Source organism: Pagrus major, chromosome 19, assembly GCF_040436345.1.
Source record: "Pagrus major chromosome 19, Pma_NU_1.0".
NCBI classification, from domain to species: domain Eukaryota; kingdom Metazoa; phylum Chordata; class Actinopteri; order Spariformes; family Sparidae; genus Pagrus; species Pagrus major.
The window spans coordinates 7,321,500-7,348,881 of record NC_133233.1 but is presented as its reverse complement, the minus strand read 5'-3'; the positions used below and the strand labels follow the sequence as shown (position 1 = coordinate 7,348,881).

General features: G+C 39.3%; 1 protein-coding gene across 1 annotated transcript in view; it reads right to left on the bottom strand.

The window, feature by feature from the left end:
• Nucleotides 1–25,461, bottom strand: part of vstm2a (V-set and transmembrane domain containing 2A) — an 85,635-nt gene extending 60,174 nt beyond the window's left edge. Inside the window, exons 1-2 of the mRNA XM_073488866.1 lie at nucleotides 25,383–25,461; nucleotides 24,004–24,170 (exon numbers count right to left, since the gene is read on the bottom strand). Of these exons, the coding sequence (XP_073344967.1) occupies nucleotides 24,004–24,170; nucleotides 25,383–25,461 (246 nt within the window). The remainder of the gene's footprint in view (nucleotides 1–24,003; nucleotides 24,171–25,382) is intronic.
• Nucleotides 25,462–27,382: the final 1,921 nt, after the last annotated feature.

The following is a 27,382-nucleotide window of genomic DNA, read 5'->3' as shown; positions in this document are numbered from 1 at the left end:
ATCTCAATGAAACACTAGATATTTCAAATACGCACACACAAAAAAGGAAAACTAATGTGAAATTTCAGTCTAAAGGAATACACAGCAGATACATTTGTCCCGCTCACCTGTTCTGCTTTGTGTAAACAGCCTGTCAGCATCATGGTGGTTAGTAAGCTTAATGCCAGCAGACAGACAGGGCTGACTGATGAGGACGCTGCCTGAGGAAGTCACACTTCCTGCAGAGTCCCTATGTGTTTTTTTGACACTTCACTGTCAATATGTTGCCTTAATGAAGTGCAGCAGGTCCTGCAGCCTGCCTGCTTTACCACACATACAATATAAGTGTTGTTACCAGACATGTATCTGGAAGAGTCCTGCGTTGGACTCCACTCATGTCCTGCTTAATGTTGGTAATATTGCATACAGTCACACTGACATTATGATGGTCTATATGTATGAGCATATAAGACTGACAAACATTTCAGCCCTGTCGCCAGGATAAAATATTGGCAGTTAACACTTCTGCAAACAGCTGATAAATTCACATAAACACCATATTGACATTTCTCCAAAATGTGTCATATCACGTTCACATCACGTGTTTATGATCTGACTGCCATATCAGGAGGAAAGGATGGTGGTGGAGTTACAGGCAAGAAGGCTGCCAAACCTGTGACAGCAGTTCAAGATTGCATTTTAACATTTATAAGAGCGATACCACTGCATTTTTAACAAGGCTTTGGAAAATCTCCAGCCATGATTTTTTTCCTAACCAGGTGGTTCTTGTGCCTAAACCTAACCAGATCACAAGCACTGTGTAGTCACAGCATACAATTGGTAAAAACTGAACCTAAAGAAATGGAATATTGCAACATACCCGTGGTTTGCAGAAGCTCATCAGGCCACCAGGCTTCAATATCTATATCATACCATGAGGTAAATATAATATACAGTCATGGAAAAAATTATTAGACCACCCTTGTTTTCTTCAATTTCTTGTTCATTTTAATGCCTGGTTCAACTAAAGGTACATTTGTTTGGACAAATATAATGATAACAACAAAAATAGCTCGTAAGAGTTTAATTTAAGAGCTGATATCTAGCCATTTTCCATGGTTTTCTTGAAAAACACTGCTTTTAAGCATTCCATGTTTTCTTTTCTGTTTGCTTTAAACACATGATACACACAGGAGTTAGTACTTGATTGCGTAACCATTGTTTTTGATGACTGAAGCCATGCGTCTTGGCATGCTCTCCACCAGCTTCTGACATTGTTCTGCTGTCACAGCAGCCCATTCCTGTTGCACAAATTCAAACAAATTTGCTTTGTTTTTGGGCTTGTGGTTCTCCATTTTGAGTTTGATGATTTTCCATAGGTTTTCAACTGGATTCAGATCTGGTGATTGAGCAGGCCAAGGCATGGTGCGAATGTTGTGGTTCTCCATCCAGGCTTTAACTGACCTTTCTGTGTGGCAAGGGGCATTGTCTTGTTGGAAAATCCAGTCATTCGAGGCAGGAAAGAGTTTTCCAGCTGATGGAAGAAGACTGTTTTCAAGAGTAGCCCTGTACATGACCTGGTTCATTCGCCCTTCACACAATTGCATTTGCCCTGTTCCACTCATACTGAAACAACCCCAGATCATCACTGATCCACCCCCATGTTTTACTGTAGGGGCAAGACAGTCTGGTTTGTAGGCTTCTCCAGGCCTCCTCCTAACCAGTAAGTTAGCTGGAGTGGGCATCAACTCAAAATTGGATTCATCACTGAAGAGAACCTTAGCCCAATCATCAACAGTCCAATCCTTGTGATCCCTAGCAAAGAGTAACCGGGCCTTCCTGTGCCTTTCGTTGATGAAGGGCTTCTTCCGTGCTCTGTGTGACTTCAGACCAGCTTCAACAAGTCGGTTTCGAACTGTCCTTGCCGAACAAGTCACATTTCTCGACAGTGCCCACTCATTTTTAAGGTCCCTGGAGGTCTGACGACGATTCCTGACACAGGAACGGACGAGTGCACGGTCATCTCGTGGGGTAGAGAGACGTTTCCTGCCGCGGCCAGGTAGCAATTTGGTAGTGCCGTGTTCGGCTTGTTTTTTCTTGTTGTAATGAACAGCTGTCTTGGAGATCTTTAGTTTTTTTGCTACCTGTCTCTCACTCATGCCAATTTCCAGCAGTGCCAAGATGGCTGCCTTTGTGGCTTCACATAATTCTTTTGTTTTAGGCATTATGTGAGAGCTGACAACTTCTGAGTTGTGCTATGGCTTGAATGTAAGCAGGAAACCACTCTAAGCCTTTGCATGTGCAGTGCTGCTTATGACATGACATGGCCTCTTATATACCCTGGGAATACAATTAAGCTTAAGAATGTCAAATAGGACATAAAGTATTATGTGATCAGCTGCATTTTTTGTCGTGTTCATTGTATTATACCTTTAGTGGTACCAGGTATTAAAATGAACAAGAAATTGAAGAAAACAAGGGTGGTCTAATAATTTTTTCCATGACTGTATGTGCAACGGTCAAGTTTCATTCTCCTCTGCACAAAAAATATGGTTACAGTGCGTGGAAAGTAAAGGATGAACCTAGGTGAAGGTTAAATGTAATGGATTATCTTTTTATTAGTTTTTATTTGGACAAATCTGCACCACCAGTGGATAAAAACACAAAATCTGAGGATCAGGCAAACTCTGATGTTTTGAGAATTCTTTTTCCAAGCAGACTGATGGACGTTTATTCCTGATTGACAATGCATGACATTCTTAATTCACAGGAGACCTTGAGTTGTGCTGATTTTAACATTGCATCAATTATGTCTTCATATCTGATTAAGACACTTGTATTCAGTTACACTCATAATGCACAGAGAGAAGAAACTGGACCCTCAGGAGGAGCTGACCCTTCATTTCTTTTCCCCAGCTCCCTTAGGGGGTTAATGCAGCCCTTCTACTGGTAATGATTTCTGATGACTTCATCACCAACATCTGGGACTCTCTGAAGGTTCCAATGTGTCATTTAGACACATTTGTGGAAGAAGACAGAGCTCACACTGTCTGTTTCTCTCCACATATTGTTGGATATTGTGTCTGTGGCTCCACTGTGTCTCCAACTGACAAAGCTAAAGATAATTATGTAGACTATGACATTTATTCTGGTTGGGCAAAGATTTAAAATCTTAACCCAGAAACTTTTAACATTGAGCTGTCTGCTGAGCTTTATGCCTCCATTTACTGTGACTCAGCAACATTTTATTTTAGGTTTATCATTTCAGGCTGGATGAGTGGAAAGGGTTAAAACTAATTCTTCCTGCTAATAGGAAACAATACAGTACATATTTAAAATCTGGCAGTGGGCATGTAATTATCTATATCTCAGTAAAGATAGGTGAATAAGGGGACTGGAAGCAATTAGAGAAATTAATCATGATAGCCAATAAAAGTCCACTACATTAGATCTAAGCTCCTCAGGGAAAGCATTATGGGCCATGAGTCCTGTAAGCTGAAACAAATCATCCTCCACTCTTCCTCTGGCTATAGCCGGCTACCATTATGATCTCGAGTAAAACTCAAAGAAATACTGCCTCCATATTTATAGTTAGGTCGTCCTGCCCTCCAACTTACTGTTGGAGTTTCATAACCTCAAGAACAAAAGATCTCTGTCGTGTTACACAGAAGAAATTCATCAAGTTGTTCTTTCAATTTGCACCTCATTCTGCGATGTAATCATTTTTAAATGAACCCTGTCTGGTAGGTTTGTTAATTATTTATCTTCATATACAGAAGAGAGCCATAAGATGTTGGACAAAAGTCAAAGCATGTGGAAATTTGGTTTACTCTTGAGTTGTCGCTTTTACTGACAGTAAGTGGAGAAATTGAACACAATATATGATTTATGCCACAAGACTGTATCAAAACAAAACAAAAAAGACATATGACAGGTGTTATGTGGGGAGGGCCTGTGGTGCGTTGGATTCTGCTGATCCCAAGATGTTTACAGACACAGGGAGAACTCAGAGGTTACTTTTTAAATTTGGGAATTAAAAAGTGGATTTATCTTCACTCCTGTTTATCAACCTGACTGCAGCAGTGATCCGTGTTTATGTTCTGTAATGTTGACTGCTGACTGGAACAGAAGGGAAAATGTACTTTACTTCATGAACATAACGAATGAATTCAAACACACAGACACACACACCCTCAGAGCTACCATTGCTCACTAGTTCAGGGCTACAGTGCATGTACAGTAAAGTAATCTGGCTCTTTGGTCTCGTTTGCCAACTCCCCTTTCCCGGAAGTAGCAACAGGCGACCAAATGAAACGCACCGTTATCTTGAGTGAATTTGTGGATTTCTCTGGTTTGAACATTTTTGGAAACAATAGGATACTGTAAATATACAACTCAACAGAATATATAAGAAAGGTATCGTCGTGATATTCAGCCATGGAACTCATATTTTGATATTCAATTTTTTACAATATGAGGTAGAAATAATTTAACATTCAAATTACCTTATCATATAATGCCTTGCATTAGTATATACACATTTAATAATAGAAGTTAAAACACACTATAACGTAGTTTTAAGCAAATATACATTAAAGACATTTTATAGTAATGTATTTTTCAACACTGTAACTCCTACAGAATTAGAAGCTGGTGTATAAACAGATGATGAATGGTAATGTAGTAAATCACGGTTGTAACAATACACAGTAAATGTATCTTCATAGAAGAAGTTATATTGTTTGATAAAACCGGTCAATTAACAATTGTGTTTGTAATGTCAATGTTTGTAAATCTGCTTACAATTACAACAGGCTGTATTATAAATAAACGCAATTATGGGGTGTCACATCACATAATTGTATGTAAAGAAACCAGACCCCACCTCATGTACCATTCCAAGGAATGTGGTGTAGCTCCCAGCTCAGAATTGTGTGATCTCATCTTCATTCATTTCAAGCAATATATTAATTAAGAGCATCACCGCTACAACATGTGCAGCTAAGATTAATCATGCTCTTAATGAGGGCGCTGCAAGACCTGCTGGATATGATTCAATGAAGATGGAGCCGCACATCTAAAAGACGACCTTTCAAGATAAGAATGAATGGAATGAATACTAATGAGTGGCTGGAACAACAGACAAAATAACTTTAACTAAGAGCTAACATACAGTTTGATTTTGAGGATGTCCCAGACAGCTTGCTTTTTGCTGAATTAAAAACTTGAGAGTGACGCTGGATGCTGTGAGTTGATAACGTGTCTCTGCTTGCAATCTGCTTCTTTTGCATTTTACATTGAAGCTGTACCAGGCATTCATACAATAACTCAAAGTGAAGCTAGGGAAGAAGAGTGGTGGTGTTGGGTGTCGTACCTGAAAATTTATCAAACAGTCAAACAGACACCTACGCAGATACACCCGTCCAAATTCTGTGTGAAATTTGAGAAAAACTCATAAGGCTGTCAAAAATAAATACATAAACAATCTTTCCAAGTAATTCTTTTTTCTCTGTCTGGGTGCAGCCTGACCTGCAATCACATACCTTCTTCAAGCAATCTGCTCCCTGAAAACATTTCAACACAGAAGGAAATATTAGACTCAACCCTTTCAATGCTGCCTGAAAACACTGCCTTCACAGTCTGCAAAAGATGAAGCAGTCGTGCTTGATGGTAGTTACCCAAGGCAAACTTTAGCAGCTAATGCTACGACCAAAGCACACTTGCCCAGAAGTCTTCCAGGATGAAGGCAGTTATTGATGCCATAAGTTGATTTATTTACCAATATAGTATTAAAATATTTAATTTGACGGATGACATTGACCCCCTGAGCCAAGGTGAAAAAAAAAGAAAAAACAAAAACAACTCAGCCTCCTTGAAGACTAAAATGTTACTTCATATATTAACAACCATGCTCACTGGTGACAGTACGTTGGGGGGGACATGTTTGATTTATGGATACTGACCTCATACACTTTATGAACATGTAAATATTTTAAAGCCTATCAAAAAGGCAAAATCAGTATTAAAACATAATCAAATCATGTCCAATCAGCTTTTAATGTCAAATTTATGTCAGAGCATGAATGCATGTATTGAATCGACTAAGAGAGGATGATGGACACCCCATACGAAACCATCAAAACACTGTATTCTTACAGAATCTATTGGACTTTTTGTTTTTCAAGAGACATTGATCGCCCTTTCGGCATTGCAGCTGAGGCATAATCCATGTTTCAGGATGATGACATCTTTTACCTGACTGTTCTGTTCATTTTCATCAGGAACAGCAGAAAGATTCATGGGTAAAAGTGACTGAGTGCATGTTTAATTGTCCAAAATATCCAAATAAAAAGGGTTTGTACTTTACCTCATTACAAACACCATTACTAAAACTAAATCAATATTTAGTGCAATGGTGTTCGTCACCTTCTACAGATCAGGGTTCCACTCGTTGTCATAAGAAAATACATGTTCAAACTTTTTTATGTACATTGGAACAACCGAGATATAAAATGCATGAGTTTTCCATAACATTTAAATCTTATCTTATTCTATATATATATATATATATATATATATATATATATATATATATATATATATATATATACACATATATATATATATATATACATATACATATACATATACATATATATATATATATATATATATATATATATATATATATATATATATATATATATATTGTTTTTTTTTTTTTTCATGAGGTAATGCTGATAAATAGAGACAACAAACCTCTTCTGTTCAGGGTCAAATTGACCACTATGTCAAATATGGAATGCTAAAGGACACATTGTTCTTTGCTCATCATCTTTAGAAGGAATGAAGAAATTGTCGCCATATTATGTCTTATTATTCCTTCTATGCATAAATACTTTTTCTATTTTCCCATATCATTTTTAATACTTTTATTGTAATAAATTTACATTTCAGGTCACAAAATGTCAGTTGTATTTACATGCATTTGTAATTATTACACATCATATATGTGTGCAAATAAAGAAATGTATGTACAAGAGAAAAACATCGTCAACAAAGATTGTTCATATAAACAAAAATATATCCCTGTGTCACACGTCACAGCACAGAGGGAAAGAGCAAGCAAATGGCAGCAACTTGGCCATGTTTCCAAATGGAGGAGTATTCCAACAGAGCTGGAATCAAAGGCATCATCTGTAGGCATTTGAAGAAGCCTCTGATTCAATTTGAAAAGCACTACTCTGAGTCTGACAACTGCTTTTGTGACACCAAATGGATTCAGTTTCCTTTCGGTGATAGTGTAACAGAGGGGTCAAGAAGAACAGTGACAGCAAAGGATCCATTGATTGAATTATCTGCAGTGGCAGATATGAGATCCAGCCCCCCTCTTGTCTCCGGCTGTATCGGCTGCACGGCAGTTACTGGGGCTGACATCAAAAGCAATAAAGTGACTTTGCTGTTTACGACCATGTATCTGTGACAGTGGACTCTCAACCCCCGTGTACGAGGAGAACAAATATAATGCCATGCTTCCTTTCCAATTGGAGTCTGTGTTGTTTGGCACGTTCAAATTTCCCAGCGGCAGGAAGAAAAATCATTTTAAAATGAGTCTCTAATAATGAATACAATGGAGGTTCAAGGATTGCTTTTGAGCCAACATGGAGGTTGAAACAACAATTGATAAACCATTGGCCACTGTAAAAGTAAATTGTTAATATTTTGAATGAATAGGCATCACATCAGGCAGCAGCAGCAGCTCCTGTTCTCAATGTAATCCTCATGGCCATATCAGCAATAAAAGATATAAAATAGAGCTTGTGCATTCAGATCAATCTGAAGAAAACAGTCAGTGTATGCAAGCTGATTTGCATGGTGTTAAAGTCACGGCCAACCTTAACACCTCCATCATTACGCATGTATTATAATCTGCCTCTGCTATCAAACAGCAAGGATAAACCATCTCCCTAATCCATGCTTAATTTCCTGCCCCACTGTGATGTATATAAGCCCTTTTTCTGCCATCACTGGTCATTATCTGCAGCTGATTAAAGCACCAAAAGGAATATGGCGGATTATGGAAAAACTGTTGGTAAATATATCGGCTGCAGTCAATATAAAGACGGGCGGGAGCAGCAGTGATTGATGCGCACTCTATAGGCTTTTGTATGATTTTTTTTAGAATTGATCGTGTGTGGTAATCAGTTGCTTTAAATGGGGTTACAGTTATTAGCATTTTTGGAAAATAAATGTCCACGCTGCTATTGTCACTCATGATAGCATTTACATTTGATGTGGTAAACTGATAGCAGGTCAGTTTCCTGTAATTAAGGTTCTGGTCCTGACACCAAACATTTGACATGTCTTAATAGCACTTACGTTAGTTGGTTTCCAAAAACCAAGGGGTCATTTATGACTCCCAGTAGAAATGCATGGAGTCGTTATTGAGTCATGTTATGTTCATTTAAGAAACACTGCCAAACTCTGTCCCTCTTGCCTTTCCAATCATCTCTTTTGATTGGTTTGTTTTGTCTTTTTGTGTCTTGACTAATGAAACTGTATTCTTCTTTAAAGAGAAGACACCATAGCACAGCTACAATCAGTTCCAAATTGTGCTGCATGATAAGAAAGAGGCCACAGTGTTTTCTTGTTTCCTTGGTGCTGGCTTCCTGTTACATTTAGGAATGACTTCGTTCCTTCAATTTTTTTTCAAGGCACAACACAAAAAAACCCTTACAGGGCCACCGGGCCTCTTAGGTCATCAGAATAAGTGCTCCTGGTACTCGGATTTCACGACTCATGTTGACAGAGCATCTTCTGTCCCGACTCTTCGTTCATGGAACAGTCTGATCAGCAAACTCTTTTCAAAGGCCGTTTCTGTCGATGCTCTCTCGGCCAGATTTGTGTTTGATGTTTTTATTCATTCAAATGCTTTGATCTGTTTTCTGTAACTTTGTAATCCATGTTTTGAAAAGTGCTTACTTACTTAATTACTTACTTCAGGGAACATTTCTCCCAGTAGACCCGTCCCTCGGCACTGAATACATGAGACTGGGCCAAGAGCAGAATCACTTGAGGATAAAATTTACTTTGATTTTGTGGATGTCAAATACACCTTCCAGTGCAGTCACCCGAATAAAATGTTGGCAGTTAATGCTTCTGCAAACCACTGATACATTCATATTTGTACGTGCCATACGCACCGTATTTACATTTCTACAATACGTGTCATATTGACATTACGTGACATGTTTATGACCTGACTTTCATGTCTGGAGGTGGAGGGGATGTTGAAGTGATGAGGCCAGCAAGCCTGTTACCGCAGTTTAGACTGCGTTTCAACATTTGTAAGCATGACACTTCATTTGTGGCGACAAAACCAGTTTTTTTTTGATGGGAAGGCTGGATGTCTCCAGTCATGTTGACAAAAACAGCAATTTTAAGCCAAAACATGATTTTCCTAACCCTAACCAAAGAGGTTTCTGTGCCTTGACCTAAGCAGACCACAAACACAACATTGTCACAACATAAAATAGAAAATTAAACCTAAAGAAATGTAAAGTATAATTAAATGTAACGTTTGAACAGAAACATACATTGTAAGCATTTGTTCCGGTGATTGGGTTGCACCTGTCTGCTGCTGCTGGATTATGACAGGTTTAATTCTGAACAGTTTATCTCAACCAAAAAAAGTGTTTTGACAAGCTTTTATAACTGAAAATATTTGAGTTATTTTGAAAATGTGTGGCTTTAACTGTAGGATAGCAGAAGATAAATTAAGTCTTGGCATTTGGACAAGTATCATGATGTAATTGAAGACTAAAACGTCCGTTTGGACCAGACATTGAGTGCAATGCGTTGACAGTCCAGTCACTGTTGATCAAAGGGAGCTGAATGTTCATAGCTGAAGTGTAAAGAGCAGTGCTATGCCAGCTAAACCACATTATCTCTTATTGCATAGTTCAGTGTGCAAATGCATTGGAATTAAAATGAATAACGGAGGAAACAGTATGTTCTCGACATTGAAACAGAAGAACACTACAATCATATGGTCCAATAACTCTCATCTCTGTGCAAGGCATAAAAACCCCCGCAGGCTTTTAGACTATACTGCTGTTATAGAATATTGCCAGTACACAGACTAGTGCGCATTCATATGAGCTCTGAATACTAGTCTGATTGAGTCACTAACTAACTAGCTCCTGCTCTGTCGCTCATCAAGAATAAGGAGCATGGACAGCTTGCTTCGGTGAAACAAAGTCCCTGCTTTGTGAGTCTGCTGTGTTCTTGTCAGACAGTCTGGCCAGTATACAGAGCTGTGCAGATCCACGTGGGACAGTAAATGAGGATTGGTTTTTGCATGCATGTATGAATCTCTTCCAGATATTTCCCCAGAGGCATCCTGTATCCTTATTGCATCACACCTCCCATATGTTTTTTCCATCTGCCTGTCCCTTCATCCCTGCCTCCATCATCTCATTCCTCTGCGGCGCATGAAGCTGAAGCTGCCCTGGATCTAACAACAGAGCCATTTAAAGTTCCACATCAGGGTTTTCTTGGCAGGTTACAAACAGAGTTCAGAGAGAAGGATTGGTTTGGTTTGCAGAAATAGCAGCGTTATCTATTAACCTTATTTACTGACACGTGCTTTTCTAAATACGTTTTAGTTGATTAACCGACTGAAAATCACATCTTCCTGTAAAATCAGGCCATGTTGCAGACCAAACAGCACAGAACTTGCAAGGCTGCAAATGGAGTGTCTTAATACCATAAAAGGCAGACCAAATTAAAAATGTGCAAATCCAAGCACAATAAAATCCTCAAAAGAGTAAAACAAATCTTCTCTGTGACCTTCAAATTTCAAAATGCATTATGTTTGTGTTGCGTGACAGTCCGATGAGTCATTCCACTGCTTTGATTTTCAAAGAACAGAAAAGCAGACAGGCATCTGAATCAGATTTATCATTATGGAGAAGTATAGCATTGCAGAGTCGGCTGACAGAGCCCCGTCTGTCATTCTCTCTGAAAGCACAACAGTCAATCACAGTCCAAAACACTCAATCCAGTGACATGATGAGAGGATAAATGCCCTCTGACTACAAAACGTTGGCATAACCTTTATCCAATGCTGCCTTTGTCCATTATTCACAACCCCGACAAAAAGTGTGACAGTCACAATTTCACGATGTTTTTCCTGAAAATGAAGCTTCATGTGAATCAAAATTTAAACATAAAATTTACATTTTTGCATGTGAATTGCAGACATTCACAGGTGATTGGCTTTTTTCACATGTTGATTAGAAATTTCCACATGTGAAACAAAACGTGGCACATGAAAGGGTTATGTGTATTCCTTATTCTCTTAACATGTGAATATTGAAATTATGTCTCATCTAAAATGTACGAAAATGTCACATGTAAAACTTGCCGTTTCACAATTTCACATGTGAATTGATTATTTTCATGTGATTGGCCATTTTCACATGTGAACTGCATTTTTAACATGTGAAAGTAAAATAACGACTCATGCGAAATGGGCATTTTTAGTCTGGTAATACACTTTATTTTTTGTCAAGGAATGTTTTTTGTGTGTCTGATTCTCCAAAAACTATTAAAAGCACATCCCTGAGCCACCCTGTTTCATTAAAAACCCCACTGCAGTTCAATTGAAAAACTCACTAGAGAACAAAGTATGGATTAATCCGCTGCTGAAAATAGTCCCTAACAAGTGCACTATTTCGTCTTGTTTGAGAAACGTTTGCTAAAAACTATTGTTACTTACTATTGTAACTATTTGTAACTTTTGTTAAATAGGAACTTTATATTCATGAGATGTTTTTAAAGTCTGTCTTTTTTAACCAGTTATTTTCTTTTTCCTATGTTCTCATGCTACAGCATACAGATCTGCCCCTTAAATTGCATGTCTTGTGCTCACTACTAAAAGGGGAATTGTTCATTTATAGTATTGTGAAAAGTTAGCCCTCTTTTCCCCCAACTCGCCTGACATTTTCTGCACCATTTAAATGGACTACTGTTTATTACACGCACGCACGCACACACACACTTACACGCATACACACACGGAGCTTCGGGCGTTTGTAATTACACGCGGCGCCGGCAACCGCGGCGTAATTCATTCATGCGCAATCACTATTTTACACATATTTCAGTTACTCACCAAACTTCTGCCAACATCATAGCGGAGGACGCGGTACCCGTCGATTCGGCTCCATAACTCATTTCATTCCGTTTGTCCATACATCATGCACGCAAACACCAACAGTACATTGATAACTTTCACTTTCACTTCCTGGTCCCGCATCACTTTGCTTCCCCAAGGAACACGAGTCCCCCGACGATGACGAATTTATTCCCGGTTTGGGACAGGGGAAAGGGTTGCTTTGAGTGGGGGAAGCTATGGGTACATTACAAAATGTTTAACTATAAAGAGATGTAAATATTATTTAATCATATTCATTAATAATAATAATAATAATAATTAATATATTAATATTATTATTATTAGTATTGGAACAGCTGTGGGTGATGGGTAAAATATCCGTTGAATGTCTGTACCTACAAAATACCCTGTCACGTTGGTTTCTTCCAATTAGAGGAACTGAAGGGCTATTTAAAGCCAGGGTTTTCTGCCTCAGGGTGTGGGAGTCTGGAGAGAGCAACTTGCCGAGAGGTTGTATTGAGAGAGAGAGAATTGAGTCAGTGCCTTTAACGTTGAGGAACCGGTGGGTTCATGTTTTTTTGTTTGTTTGTTTGTTTTGTTTTTGAAGTTTTCTTTTGTTGCCATTGGGCTGGAACACTTATTTTTTTGCACTGTAAATAAATCTGCACTTTTCACCCTCATCCACGTTTGCCGTTGCTGTGTTTTTCACCTCATCACCACCCAACCTCAGTGTGTCTTGTCGCCACCATCCTGTGTGGACGTGGGCTGCAAAGTCCATTCTTCACAAGTATAGTTATAGTTAGTTTCATAACAGCGCTGTGTCCATCCATGAACCGGGATCCTGCCTGTTCCTCATACATAAGAGCTTCTTTTTCATGTAGCCAGTGAAATAAGAGCATTTTCAGCTGTATTTAGTTAGTCAGTTGTAATACCTAGAAAAGGATAAGTACTACTAAATACATAAATTACAGGTAAGGTCAGTTCTTTGTTCTTCCCCAGCACTGCTGCTAATAAAACACTGTCTGTCTTTGTCTTTGGCGTGCTGCTCGCTACAGTGTCTCTCCACGTCCTTTAACAGCCTTTAATCAAACATGTACGCCTACTCAGAGGTTGGTAGGCTAATGGAACATTTCTGATTCATCTCCCATTTCAGGACATTTTTCTTCCCTTAAATAATAATAAAAAATGCTAAATAATTTAGAAGGCACTCTGACATGACATTTGAAGACTAATTTGGTTTCAGTTGGCTGTTTTTATTTATATGTCTTCAGCAGGAACACATGGGCTTGAGGCTTCAACCATTTCTGTTTCTTCATGCAATTTTGATGATAAAATGATTAATGAAGAGTAATGTAAGCTCAATGACAATTGTGTAAAAACTGTTTTTACATTGTCAAACAGTTGTATTTATCAAGTTGGACCTCCCATCGGGGCCCTCACCTGGCTGCAGGAAACCATTGTTTACATGATCCTGTTTAAATTGATATCAAATAATAAAAAAAAGACTTAAAAAACTAATAGCTAGAGCATTCTTTGTTTTTGCAATGGAAAAACGTTAGAATGATGCAAAATGTGACGATGTGCAGTTTTCAATCAAAACGTATATTTTGTAGTTTTGAACAAAGTGATTGATTGAAATCGTTATTTTGAACATGTAAACAAAACAACAAAAGCATAGTGCATATGAAAACAGGCAAATCTAGTGACATGTTCCAAAAGCAGTGGGAAGAAGTGTGAATTTATCTAATCCCACCCCCTCTTCATTAATCTTTAGCTAATAATTCAGCATAAGCTTAATCACTACTTATGAATAAATAAAAAAGCAAATTGGTCTTGCATATGTATATATATATATATATATTCACACACACACATACAATACATACATATAATTTATATCCAAATATGTACTGCAAAATATTCCATTTACGTTTGAGTGTTTTTTGTAGTTGTGAGCATATTGATCATTTGATGATCGTCGTACAGTAGCATCATTATAAGCAAACATACCAATGTAGGCACTGGGGAATTATTTATATTGCAGATGAAACTATTTGTACTCTGGTCATTAAAATGAGCATTTCACAAAAACTAAAATATGTAAGTAGTTCAAATAAGTTATTTTGTTCATGTTTCTATATTTCTAAATATTTTGGATCAATATGTTTTGTGCTTTTATACAGTACTATTTGATGAAAAAAGCATTTTTTTTTTAGTTTCTGACATAATTTCATTATTTTTATCATGTATTATTGTTTATTGAATTACATAACCTCTTAACTTAGGTTGTACAGATTTCAGGGATATGATGCATTTGAAGACACTCCAAGAAATGACATCACAGTAAGCAAAAGCACCAATGTAGGCACTGACGAACCATTTCTATTGCGAGTTCAAAGGGTTCAAAGGGTACTAATTGGCTCAGCTGGAAGTGCAAAACTGACGGAAACAAATGTGTATTCATGTGCATTTATCTTAGACATTAGATATGATATTTTTTGATGGAAATCGGGAGAACGTGACTCCAGTGAGGTCCGACACAAGGCCAGGTTTGCAGCAGCACGACGCAGTGATGCAGCAGCTTTTAGTGAATTTTAAAAGAAGCCTTCCTCCTATGACTGATGACTGTGGTGGAGTCTGACAGCGAGCGGTCCACAGTCCACTAGTCGAAAATGAAAGCAGCAGGCTCTTTCATGTGTCGGTACATGTTCACACACCACAACCTCCCATGAAGAACTCATATTCATCTCACACCATTTGGAAACCATTACAATCATTACCGACGTGTGTGTGCATAGGCAGGCGTCAGGGCTGATGAGAGCAGTTAGTGGGACTCCGCCTGGTGCATCATATTGACTCCCGGTGCAGTTATCACAGCACGAGTGTTGGAGGAGGCTGCAGTCAAGCGGTGATGGAGGGGCGGGGAGGAAGACAGTAAGGTCACTCAGAGAGTACAGCAGACGATGGATTTTATGCTTCCTTGCTGTTACACCCACTGGATTTATAAACTCACTTGTTAAGAGAGGTAAAGCTCGCTGTGGCTCGAGTGCTTTTTGGTCAAAGAGCACCAGTGGATGTTTTATGTAATGGGCATTTGTATTCTGACCGCAGGACGCAGCTGATCCCTATTTTCGCTGGCGGGCCTGGGCGAGGGCAGCCTCGCATCATGTCCGCTCGCCTTTTTTTTTTTTTTTTTAATTCATCTCACATCAGACGCATCATGCCGCCTTTTAACATATCCCAGGTCAGATAAATCCAGGTCTGAATCCAGCAGCAGTCTAGCCACTCATGCACTCGGGGCGGTATTTGAGGAACGAAATGCAGTATGAATTTTTAAACAGCACACATCTGCGTCGAGTCTCCAGCATCATCTCTTCGACTCTTTGTGCCTTCGCTTGATCCAGCTTCGAAAATCAAACTGTCAAGGTGTAGCTTTTCTGATATTCCAGATATGCAGCGATCCCCCCCTCGCAGACAGCATTAAATTGATTCTAAGCTGTTTTTATTTTTCATGTATTTATTCCTAACCTGAGTAGGAATATAAATACGCCACTGCAAACACACAGAGCACTGGCTGAAAGGATCAGAAGAGTTACCTTCACAGATATAACTCAGATTTCCTCCCTTTTTTCCTTATATCCAAACCTAATCCCACACCAAATAGAATTACCAGTGGGCAGGGTTGTAAAGATTTACTCAATAAATTGATCTTATAGCAAACAATAGCGGCTGGATTAGCTGGATAAAAAAGAGAGATCAAACCCCAAGAAGAATCGAATCCACCTCTTCAGAATGAGAGGGATTTAGGGTTTGAAACCAAAAGGGGAATTGGCTAATGTATTTTTAAATTGAAATACATGGAAATGAGGCTCTTTGTCCACCATGTGTGACACAGCCTTCAGCTAATACCATTACCCAGGAGGCTGTGTTCTGCTGTCTATGCTTTCTGACTCTATGATGGAGGTCAAAGCAGCAAAGCAGGAACTCACAGCCTCAGGGTGTAGTTATTTAGTGTTGGCGTATTTATTACCTCCACCGTGCTTTCACCCCTGACTTTTATTTATGACATCACAAGAGTAACTACAGACGTGACAGATACGTGGTTAGATGGGCAGTGGCCTCAGGATCAGCTGAATCCATGGTTTTGATATGGATGTAGAATGTCCAGCATTAGATGATTCATAATTTTGTTGTTCAGAACTGTTCACTTTATCATTGTAGGCTTCAAGTCGGCTGCTTAAAAGTATTACACTCACATGACAGCCAATCAAACACTGAAGATGAAGGATAGCCAATAATAAGATGGATGCAACTGAGAAGAAATGTGGCCAAGTCATCGGAAATTAAATTTATATCATTTTTGCATCTCGTAAAGTGATTTTGATACATAAATTCCTAAAACCTTGGTCATGGAGTTGTTTGTTGTGAAGTGTGACTTTGGTATCACTTCCTCATTCTTGACAGTTTAACTGACCTAACTGTGTCTGTGGTGATTTATAACTTAATATATGTATAATGGGATCGGCAAAGAATTAAAATATTGTTATATACATTTGTATTCATTTATTTAAGTACAGGCCAGTTTATCAACACTTAACACTTAAATAAAGAGATGAGAGGTGAGGTCATGAGGGTGTCCGGCTCCGTCTCCCAGAGATGAAGTCTATTCATTGAATGTGCAGCAGCAACATGATGCAAACACAACGCCACCTAAACTTTGTTGTTTTACATATAACTCACAAAATGGTCATCATGATCTAACCTACAAAGGTGTATAACAGCATGTTTCTTTTGTTTCCCAAAAAAATATGCATATTCAGGATCTTTTTCTCAATCCAGCTAGGACATGATCTGAACCCTGATCTGAGGTGTCAGAGTCCTGCTTTTCGTGCCTCCTCCCCAGCCAGTACAAGGATGTCACACTTCCTTGATCGAAAAACATTTTTGCCAGTGTTTCTATTGAGTTCAACATAGTCGCCTAAACATGTTAATAGTAATAGTATACAACTGTGATTTCTTGGATTGGGGATGCAAGTACGCACCGTTTCACTTTCAAAGGGTCAAAAAGGAAAAGAGTTGTGAATGACAGGTCGGATGACTTGACTAATGGAGCATACGGGAAAAGCAGAAACAACCTCAGGCTGATGAAGGCAGAGTTACTGAACGAAAGTGGTGTGACATGCTTTAGCTCTTGACTGAACCTGGATCTCTGTCTTTGGTGAGGTTACAGACCTAGAGCATCCAAAAGAATTGGACTGCACAGCGGATCAGCAGAGGCAGTAGGCTCCTCTGCTTGATCAGTGTGGCACACTGCACCTCTGACTACAGTCCTCATCCATCTCATTACTGTCATCTTAGACAGTTGAATCTAAAAATGAAACCTGCATGTAAAAATGGAACAAAGATGGCTTTGCTGTTACTCTTTGAATATAAAAAAGCATCACGGATACTTGCTGTGCTTTTAAAATAAGAGAGGTGGTATATATATAAAAAAAACTACCTCCCTGGCTCATAATTTAACATTTTATTCTCCCACAAAATTATATTCTGTGTATCTTTTGAGAGCTTTTCAGCCTCCGCGGATTACAATCATAAATTACCAAAAGCAGTCCCAGAGCATGCAAAGGAAAATCAAACAACCCGACACAATCATGTGTAATCACGCCCTACACTTCCACAATTTGCTGTAAAAAGTCTGCAGCCAAAATGTCATACAGAGTGATGACCCATCGCTGCCACAGCAATCTGCTCATGTTCTGTAACAGCAAATGTTTAGCTCACACCCGGGCTCCACCACCACTCTCCGCCTCTCTGTGTATCTTTACTCTTTGACTTGAATCAACAACATCACAAGTGCAGCAAATCCCGTCAGCAGCGTGAATCCTCTTTGTCATGGAGGTGTGAATATTTTGTTTCTGCCTCTCTGTATTTGTGCATAATTATGACTTGGCAGCGTGTCATTTATAATCTGAGAGGAGGATCATTCACCACTTGTGGAAGCTAGAGCCAAAACAGCAGCTTTTCTCTATTGACATGTTTGTTTTGTTGCTTTCTTTCTCTAATCCATGTCCGGTCCAGTCTCATGGAGTTTCATTAAATGAGCACAAACAACTGCAATGTAAACGTTACAACATCATTTTCCTCCAAAACAAATTTGACTCAGCGAAACATCAACAATGTTCTAATATTTGTCATCACGTCAAAAAGCGACATGTTTCAGTATTGTCATCTGAGCACATTCTGAAATAAGATATATGTGATATATTATATATGTATGTTATTTTGCCCATTATCTGTTCCATTGTCTGTTTAATTCTATTAACTAATACTGTTATTCACACGTTTTTGGTTAATTTCCTCCCTTGTTTCATAATTGTAATTGTACTTCGGCCAATGCCATGCCAATAAAGCCTATTGAATTGAATTGAATTGAATTGAATTGAACTGAAATGAATTGAATTGAATTGAATTATCAATCCCACACTGGCTGCAGCAAATGTGGATTAATCCACAGCTTAAAACAGTCCCTAACAAATGCACATTTTCTCCTGTTGCCATGTTGGCTAAAAACTACAGCACCCTCTTTGCTTCCTGTTTTTATTATGGCGGTCGGAATTGGTTTCTTTCAACCCAAAGCCAATGTTTCACTAACCATAACCAAGTCGTGACATGAATGCAGCCAGTTTAGTTCTGTGATTGCAAATGATGTCACTTTACCCTGAGGAGCATCAGTTTAGAGAACACATATGTTGTCTGGAAGGTAATTCCATTTGTCGTTTCATTTGGGTGACTGCAATTTTCCAGCTCTCTAACACTGACGCATTTACAGACTGTCAGATAAATGTTTCTTAATCTTTGTTAATGGTAGGGTTAGGGTTTGGCTTCTCTATGAAATGTTTATAAAATGATGCGCAAGACACCTATAAAGTTTATTTTTGATGAAATCGTGCAGCCATACATTACAGATCAACATCGCTCCATGACAAGAAGCAATGCAACAAATGTAATGTATAAAGGCCTTTATCTCAGGGTGTTATTGTGGTTGAAACCATCAAATAGAGAACAGATTCAGATGTGTACATTTGCATCTGTGTGTGTGTGTGTGTTGTACATGCCTGTCTGCATTGACATATAGATGTGAGAGTGTGTGTTTAAGTGTGTATATGGATACAATATGTAAATGTTTTTGAATCTGTCCAAAAGATATTCAGTGTTGACGTTGTTGTGACTGTTTAACAGAATATGTATGTGATACTGCCAGACAGAGTGGGGAAAAGGATGATTTTTTTAACCTTTACGCCCCTTAGAGGAATTCAATCTTTTAAAGTTCATTGCTATCTTATAATGGAGGAGAAGAGGGACTGTAACTACGGACAATTTATATAATAATAACATCTTCACCACATTCACTCAGCTCCGATATAAATTCAACTTTAACAGCCGACCACTTTTTCTGCTATTAGAATTACAATAACATTAATGTCCCCGACTTATAATTTATAAACCTGGTTTGCAGATTTGTTTTCAGATGAATCTGGCCCATCAGCCAAGTGTAAATTCAAGATAATCTAATAAAAGGTGATTTACTGACTTCATTATAATCAGATAAAACTGCTTTATGTGCGGTTCAGTTGCCAGGATAAAATGTGGGCAATTAACGTTTCTGTGAACCACTGATACGTTCACATTCGGATCATATTGGCATTTCTACAATACGTGTCATATCATCTTCACATCATATGTTTACGACCTGACCTCCACATCAGGAGGTGGAGGGGATGGTTATGGAGTTACAGGCTGCCAAGACAGTGGGTACAGTTCAACACTGCATTTCAACCAGAGAACCAGACTGATCATCTTTATATTCCATTGATTTTTTTGTTGGTTGTCAAAAACTGGTGCCTACATTATCCACAATGCAACTCGACCAGATTTGAGATGCTGGTGTGCTTATAGTGTAACTAGCAACTGCTTGTGTGAAATGAAGGAAATGACAGGTCATGTCCTCTGTGTATGTTGGTGTCTTGGTGTTGGTAGAGTTTACATTCAACATAAAAACCAACATTTGCTCCATATCTAATTATCTTACTGTAACAATTTTACACTGAACATATTAGACTGTGTATATTTTCAGCCCAGTTGCTAGTATAAAATGTTGGCATTTAACGTTTCTGCAAACCACTTCAAACCACCATTAAAAATTGTCAGTTTCATATTTATCATATCAGCACAACACAAATCATATTACGTTCGTCACATGGCAGAACAGATGGGTGAGACTGCTGCCAAATGAGAGAACACTGTTCGAGTGTTTCAACAATTATAAGCATGGAACTGCTGGATATTTTTTTATGGAGACATCAGGACAATTTCCAGCTGGGTTTTAGACGACCGAAGTAGGTACTGGTAGGTGGGTTTTGTGCCTAAACCTAAGCAGAGCATGATGAAAGCGTAACATAAAAAAGGAAAACTGAACCTAAAGAAAGGTCGAGTTTAAACACAAAGAAGTGTAAAGTTTCAATATATCCGTGTTGGTTAGCGGAAACGTACAGCTGAAGGTCTTGTTAGATCTCCAGCTTTGGGTTTGACTCGAACTACAAAAGATGGTGTTTCAGTGTTTCAAACCCACACATTCTGGTTAACTGTATCTTCCTATTGGTTTGAGCTAAGCAATAATTCATTTTCCTTTTCTTTTCTTTTTTTTTAAAAGGACTACTCCTTTGCACATCTTAAACAGCGGGTGACTGAATTAAACAGCATGTGGAAAAGATTAGACAAGATGTAGCGGGAAAATCAAACAGGTTTTTTTTAGACATCTATTTCTCAGCTACTTGAGCGAACCAGAGCGAACTTCAAAAGACCTGAGTGATCAATAGGCCTCATTTATGTTTCTTTCATGAGAAGAAGTGAGTAGACTGTTTATTATTAATGTATGGGTGCATATTAGATTTGTCTGCACGGTCAGTTTTGCTTTACTGTCCGATCTGCTTTCTACTCCAGGGATACTAGTGACCCATGAATTCTGGCATGTTGGGGTCTGTGGAGACATCCAACAGACAAGAAAATGACATGATATCTAGGTATGTGGCTTTTTTTATGTGTTTTTCTTTGTGATATGACTGAAAAGCTTAAATAAAAAATAACACTGTCTCATTATAGAACATTAATTTGTAAAGTTGAGAAGTGATCCAGGGTTGACGGGAGCTGAAGAATCCACCCACCCATCCGCCCGGCACTCCTTCCCTTCTGCTGCACTGTTTCTATGTGAAACTGCTGTCTGTTTTTTCTCCACGTTCGCCTTTTCATGCCATCGTTTCAAAGATCCAACAACTCTTACTTCTCATGCATCCAGCTTGTATTTGCATACGTATTTGCATTCGAAGACATCGCACTCATTTCCTCTAAATTTCCAGGAGACCAGCTGCTTCCCAAGCAGCGTCTCTCGCACAGTCTTGACTCTGTTCCCATTCAAACTGCAGGACAAACACACACACACACACATACACAGCGGCTTTCATTTTTTCAAACAGCCCTCCCTGATAAGAAATGTGGGTAACAATGTGATGTCTGCATCAATAGGCCACTTCAGCCCAACATCCAAGAGTCACGTGGGATCAAACCCACATCAAAGCCTGGCCGAAGCCACGATGAGAGCCGGGCAACAATGGAACAATAATTAAAGCCACATGGATATCCAGCCACCCCCTGTCACTCACACACACACACACACACACACACACACACACACACACACACATTTCATATCTCTTCCTCTTTGTCACAGAAATAGAAAGAGCACCGTTTGATGTCTGTCATGACAATACACCAACCCCTCCACATCTTGACAAGCAGCTACCTGCCATACAATATGTAAGCAAGTCATTTTATTCCATTTGAATGCGATAAATACATCCAGACGCTCTCATCCACTAAGAAGCCAGTCATTATTCGGGCGAGGGAAGCTGTCATGGCCAGCGGTAATGCAACAGCAATACATAACAAAATGCCACAGCACTTCCAATGCACTGTTTAATTAGGCACTATACAAGAATATGGCTGTATTGATTCAGCCACATTTTATCCTTTCATGAATAGTCAGGCTCATTTACCTCATTTATTATGCAATTAATATCCAGAACGAGCTCGCTCTTTTTTTTCCAACAGTAGGCCTTGATTAATGTTTGTGTTTTTGCTTGATGGGCCTGCTCTCTGCTCAGAGTTTGGATGGATTGTTTTAACTGTTCGAGGGGCAGAAGGGACATTGGAGTGACAATTATCAAGTCAACCATGAAAACAAATAACACCAGAGAGATGTGATGGATATTGAAAGATTCTTATCAAAAAGGATTCTGCCTCCGTGTGGATGAAAAGTTATAACCATTGATAATTCAAGGTAAATGTATGGCTAATTAAAGGTGCAGTATGTAGTTTGGGGGAGGAAAAGAAAAATCTTCACTGACTGATTTTTAAAATTGAATAAACTAAAAGAACAAACTGTCCTCAGTGGAGTGCACAATGTCCCACCGTCTCACTTACTGGACCATCTAAGTACTGTGGCCATCTTTCATGCGTCAAACAGCGTTCTGGGGACCTCAAAGTTTCTATTAATTTCTTTCTCAAAACTACACAGTGTACCTTTAAACTTAAGTTAGAAGTTATTTCATCGTTAACAAACTATGAAATGCTTTATGAACCTGGGAACCAATGATCCAATCCACGTGCTCTAAGAACTCATGTCACGTTGAGTTTCTCAGCTTTTCAATGGTCACACACATTATTGGGCATTCAGGGGCTCCGTAGTGAACATGATTATGCCATCATGTGATTCATCAAGAAAGAGTTTTTTTCTCTGGGCCGACAGGCGATGGTCGTAGCCAAACTACTTGTGTTGTGCATGTTCAATGGAGAATATATTTCAATGCTTAACATCCCTTTTGCTTCAGTCTCCTCTGTTATGACCGAATACCCTTTCTATTTACTCTCACACAATAAAGGATTACACCTGTTGTTCACTGCAAAACACGTTATAACAATGGCTGCATCTTGCTTAGGAAAGGTCAGATGGAGATAATAATTCATATAGAAGTCTAAAACATCCAAGAATATCTTTTTTGATAATTAAAAAAAACTACATTTCCTGAGCTTTAGTGGAGTTCACATTAAACAAAAAAAAAAAAAAGATAATTTTCTTCAAGGTCTTTGAGAAGTTTTTTCCTAATTTCCATCCTAATAATGGTTATACTGCTGAACTACACAGAACTGATTAACCATTTACAAGTGCTATAAACATCAGTTGCAACTTCACTATAAACAATTGTTAAATAAATGATTTATAAAGAATTACATCGTTTGTTAACAGCCAAATAACTATTAATAAAGTTTGATTGACTATAAATGTATCATTTATTTATGATGGTTATTATAAAGTGTCTCAAATATTTATTAAAAACATTTTTCAATAATATTTTGTCACTAAAATGTGTCTCCCTCACTGCGGATGGAAATCTAACGGTGGTTCCTGATGAATGAGGGGATTCTTTAGTTTAACGCAGCTAACAGCGCGTCGAGTTTTGGATCACTTCGAGGCAGCAGCTGGAGATTTTGAAGGTCATCGCACCTTGAAAGGAAACAGGGTCAGTGTAAAGTTCTACCGTGAGAGCCCGTAATGTCTCCAGAGCTGCCACACAGGCACGACGCTCGGCTCGATGTCATAAAGGAGCTCGTGCGTAATAACGCGGATACTTGTTGGAGTGGGTGTGCTTAGAACATAACTCCCACAGCTTTTTTAATGGGGGAGAAGGGAAAAAAAAGAAAGAAAGGGAGAAAAAAGGGGTCCCTTGTACCTCTTCGGCATCGACGTCCTCCTCGCTGTCAGTGGGTTCCGGCGCTTTCACGAACCACCACTGGATCTCCAAGTAGACGGACGCGGTTCCGCTCTGGAACGCGCACGCCATTTCTATGTTTTGTCCCTCTTTAACCGTCATGTTGGAGGGCAGATCCGTGAAGCGACCTGCAGATGAGAGATGGGAGGAAGTGGAGGAGGAGGAGGAGGAGGAGGGGGGAGGGGGGGAGGGATATGATGGAGACAGTTATGTGATTTCTGCACGCAAAGAAATGCCCATGAATTAATCACTCGGAATGGTGTGTGCTTGTGGGGACGGCAGCTGTGTTGGTGAAAGCATGCGCTTGATAAAGGTGCGTTCTTGTTTTAATTGAAGGAGAAGCCCCCCCTACACACCACCACCACCAACCCCCAGTCTCTCTCCCCGTCACAGATCCTGACGCGTCTTCATTGGGAATTTACATAACGCACCAGGGCTACATTAGTCACTTATTTTATCTTTAATCGCAGGTTTTTCCTTTCTCTCATCCCATTTTGTGTGCCGTTCTGTGGCCCCTCGTCGGACTCTTTGTGACCGCGATTAAATACAAAATAAACTTGACTGCGCCAGAACGAGGGCAAGCGCAGAGAAAGCACACGCAATAATAAATGAGTTTGGTTTGAGAGAGAGAGGCTAAAAAAGGAAACGCAGCCTGGAGGAGAGTGGCGACGACGGTAGAAGGAACTAGAGTGAGAATATTCAAACTTTGATCATTTTCCAATCCGAATAAGAAACTACGGCCGTGTTCACACTGATTGTCGGGGCTCGTTCCTCCGTAATTTGGGGGGGCGCATCCGTGAGGGGGAGGACGAGGAGCACAGAGGCAGTTTGAAAGTGTTGAGCTCAGGCTGGATGGAGGACGGAGCAGGGCAGGCACAGCGTTTCAGCACCGCGGACAGCCGCATGCAGCAGCAGCAGCTGTCCGCGGTGCTGAAAACCTGCAGCTGCTCGGTCACTTTTCAAAAGAAGTTACATCTCCTTTGCAGATACATTTCTACATTTTCTGGCATGAAATCAAACTGGAGGAGAAAAAAAAAGCGCCCGCTCTCCTCCGCACACCAAACAATCACCAGTTGCATTTTTATTTTGTCATCACGGGGTTAAAAACACAACCTTCTTCATCCACATCGCCTGCCTGCTTGTCCCCCTTCATTGCTTCGTTACACTTAAACATCTCGTCTTTCCCCTTCCGACAGCCTCCTTCTCTTTTCCAGAAAAGGCTGCGCACTTTTAACACTTTCTCCGACCGAGCAGCCTCCACCGCGCAGGGCACTGAGCCCGACACGATGCACTGAGAACGACTCTTTGTTAAGACAAAAAAAATAAAATGCAATTCTTACCTTCGAAGGAGAATCCCAATTGCACACAAAATCCGGCTAAGAAAACAAATCCAACAGTATCATGAGAGGTCCACATCATTCCAATATAGAGAGGTCGATTTTTTTACATCAGCCGAAGGGGGGAAAAAGACGAATCTGTCCACAAAAAGAGAAGAGCCTACACACCAGCAAAATCAAACAGTTGCTGGGCGAGTGTGTTGAAACGGAGATTGCCGAAGGTGTAACATGCTGCAAAAAAAAAAAACTACAGCTTGTCGCTGCTGAAGTTCTTTTATTCCCCTTCTCCGTCTCTCTGCAGGAGACACTGTCGACTGCTTGGCTGTACTGAAGTCTGTAGAATAACCGGGCTGCGGTCTTCGTGTGTGCGCTACCGGAGAGACGTCAGTCTAGTGGATCACTGTGGCATCCACACACTCCACACCTCTGCAAATCTAGTCCTCATCCGGTCCCTTACTGTCACCTTGACCGCTTGATTTGAAAATGCGCCGCGCATTTCTGCGTCCAAAGCAAATAAGCGCATGTTTTGTGAGAGATCTTTATTCTGAAATGTGTGTATACTGAGCGCCAGATGATGTGGAGTTTGTTTCTGATGCCGTACTTTTTTATGACAGATGTTTTAAAGGCCTCCCACCAGAGCTGTTTAAAGAAGAAGGATAGAAAAGTTGCCACCTCAGAGCCATTATGTTTTACAGTAATGAATAAGTGCGCGTATTTAGTGTGGGTGTGTCCAACATCTTGATACTAATGCAGTCAGGAGACATTCTGACAGCCCGTCTCAGAGGCTATTAAACAATACTGTAGCATCAGATGGAGCAAACAGAGATGGGGATGGGGGTGGGGGTGTGGTGCGGGTGGACCAGCGACCCTGCAAGTGCAGGGCGAGCACAGCATGTCCCGAGTCATTAAGATAGAAGAGATCCTGCTGGAATATTATTAGTCTCCTGGGCGGACTCAGAACACTTTGCCCTTTGTTGCAATGGGCACAAATTGTGCCACTCCTAATATTTGCTCTTAATTGATTCAGAGGCCGATCAGGGATCAGCCTTTTGGGATGAGCACTTTTCTCTTCCATCAACTCAAGTGTCTGTGGGCAGAGGCATTAAAGGGACTGGTCCAATGTCATCTGGATAATCACTGGTCCCTGCTGTCTGCTGGTTCACAGCACACTCACCATGTAACACTCGAGTAACACTTTATGAAAAAACATCATTAATACATTTATAATTCATCAAACTTAAGTTCATTGTTATTTCACAATCACAAGTTGTAACAGATCGTTATAATAATGTGTAAATTGTTAAATAATTACATTATTACATTATTTGGATGGCCATTATAATGTAGCAACTGATGTTTATAAAGCTTTACAATTTCTTTATAAATAGTTTATAAAGCAGTTCATAATTTTTAACAGTCAAAAGACTATTAAGTAAAGTTTAATTAACTATAAATGTAGCATTTATCTATAATGTGCTGCCAAAACCTGTACCAACAGGCTGATTAGAGGTGGGGTAAATCACATAAATATTAAAATTCCTGAATCGATTATTTAATTCTTGAGTTGTTTCAGATACAGAGGCAGATTTCCCCTGTATTTTTGAAACACACAAGATCTCAATAAAATAGACTGCGAATTTACATTTTGAGTGTAAAATAACAGGACACATCTGTAATTGTGAATAACCATAACATATCCAAGATTTTGCAGAAAAATTACTTACTAAAATGCTTTTGTAAGGCTTTTTTTATTACATAGGTTTTTCAAAGTGATAAGTTCTTCTCCAATTGACACACTTATACTGCTACTTATAGTGCCAGTGTGCTTTGCTGGATAATACAGATGACGGTGAAGTTAGCCAAGCATTAATGCAATTCCAAATAACAGATAAATCATTTTAATTAGTAGATTTTATTTTGATTAAATTATATGCTTTTTCATGTTAAATTATTTATTAAAATCCAATTAAAATCAGCACTGTTCTGTGATTCTAAGTGTGGTT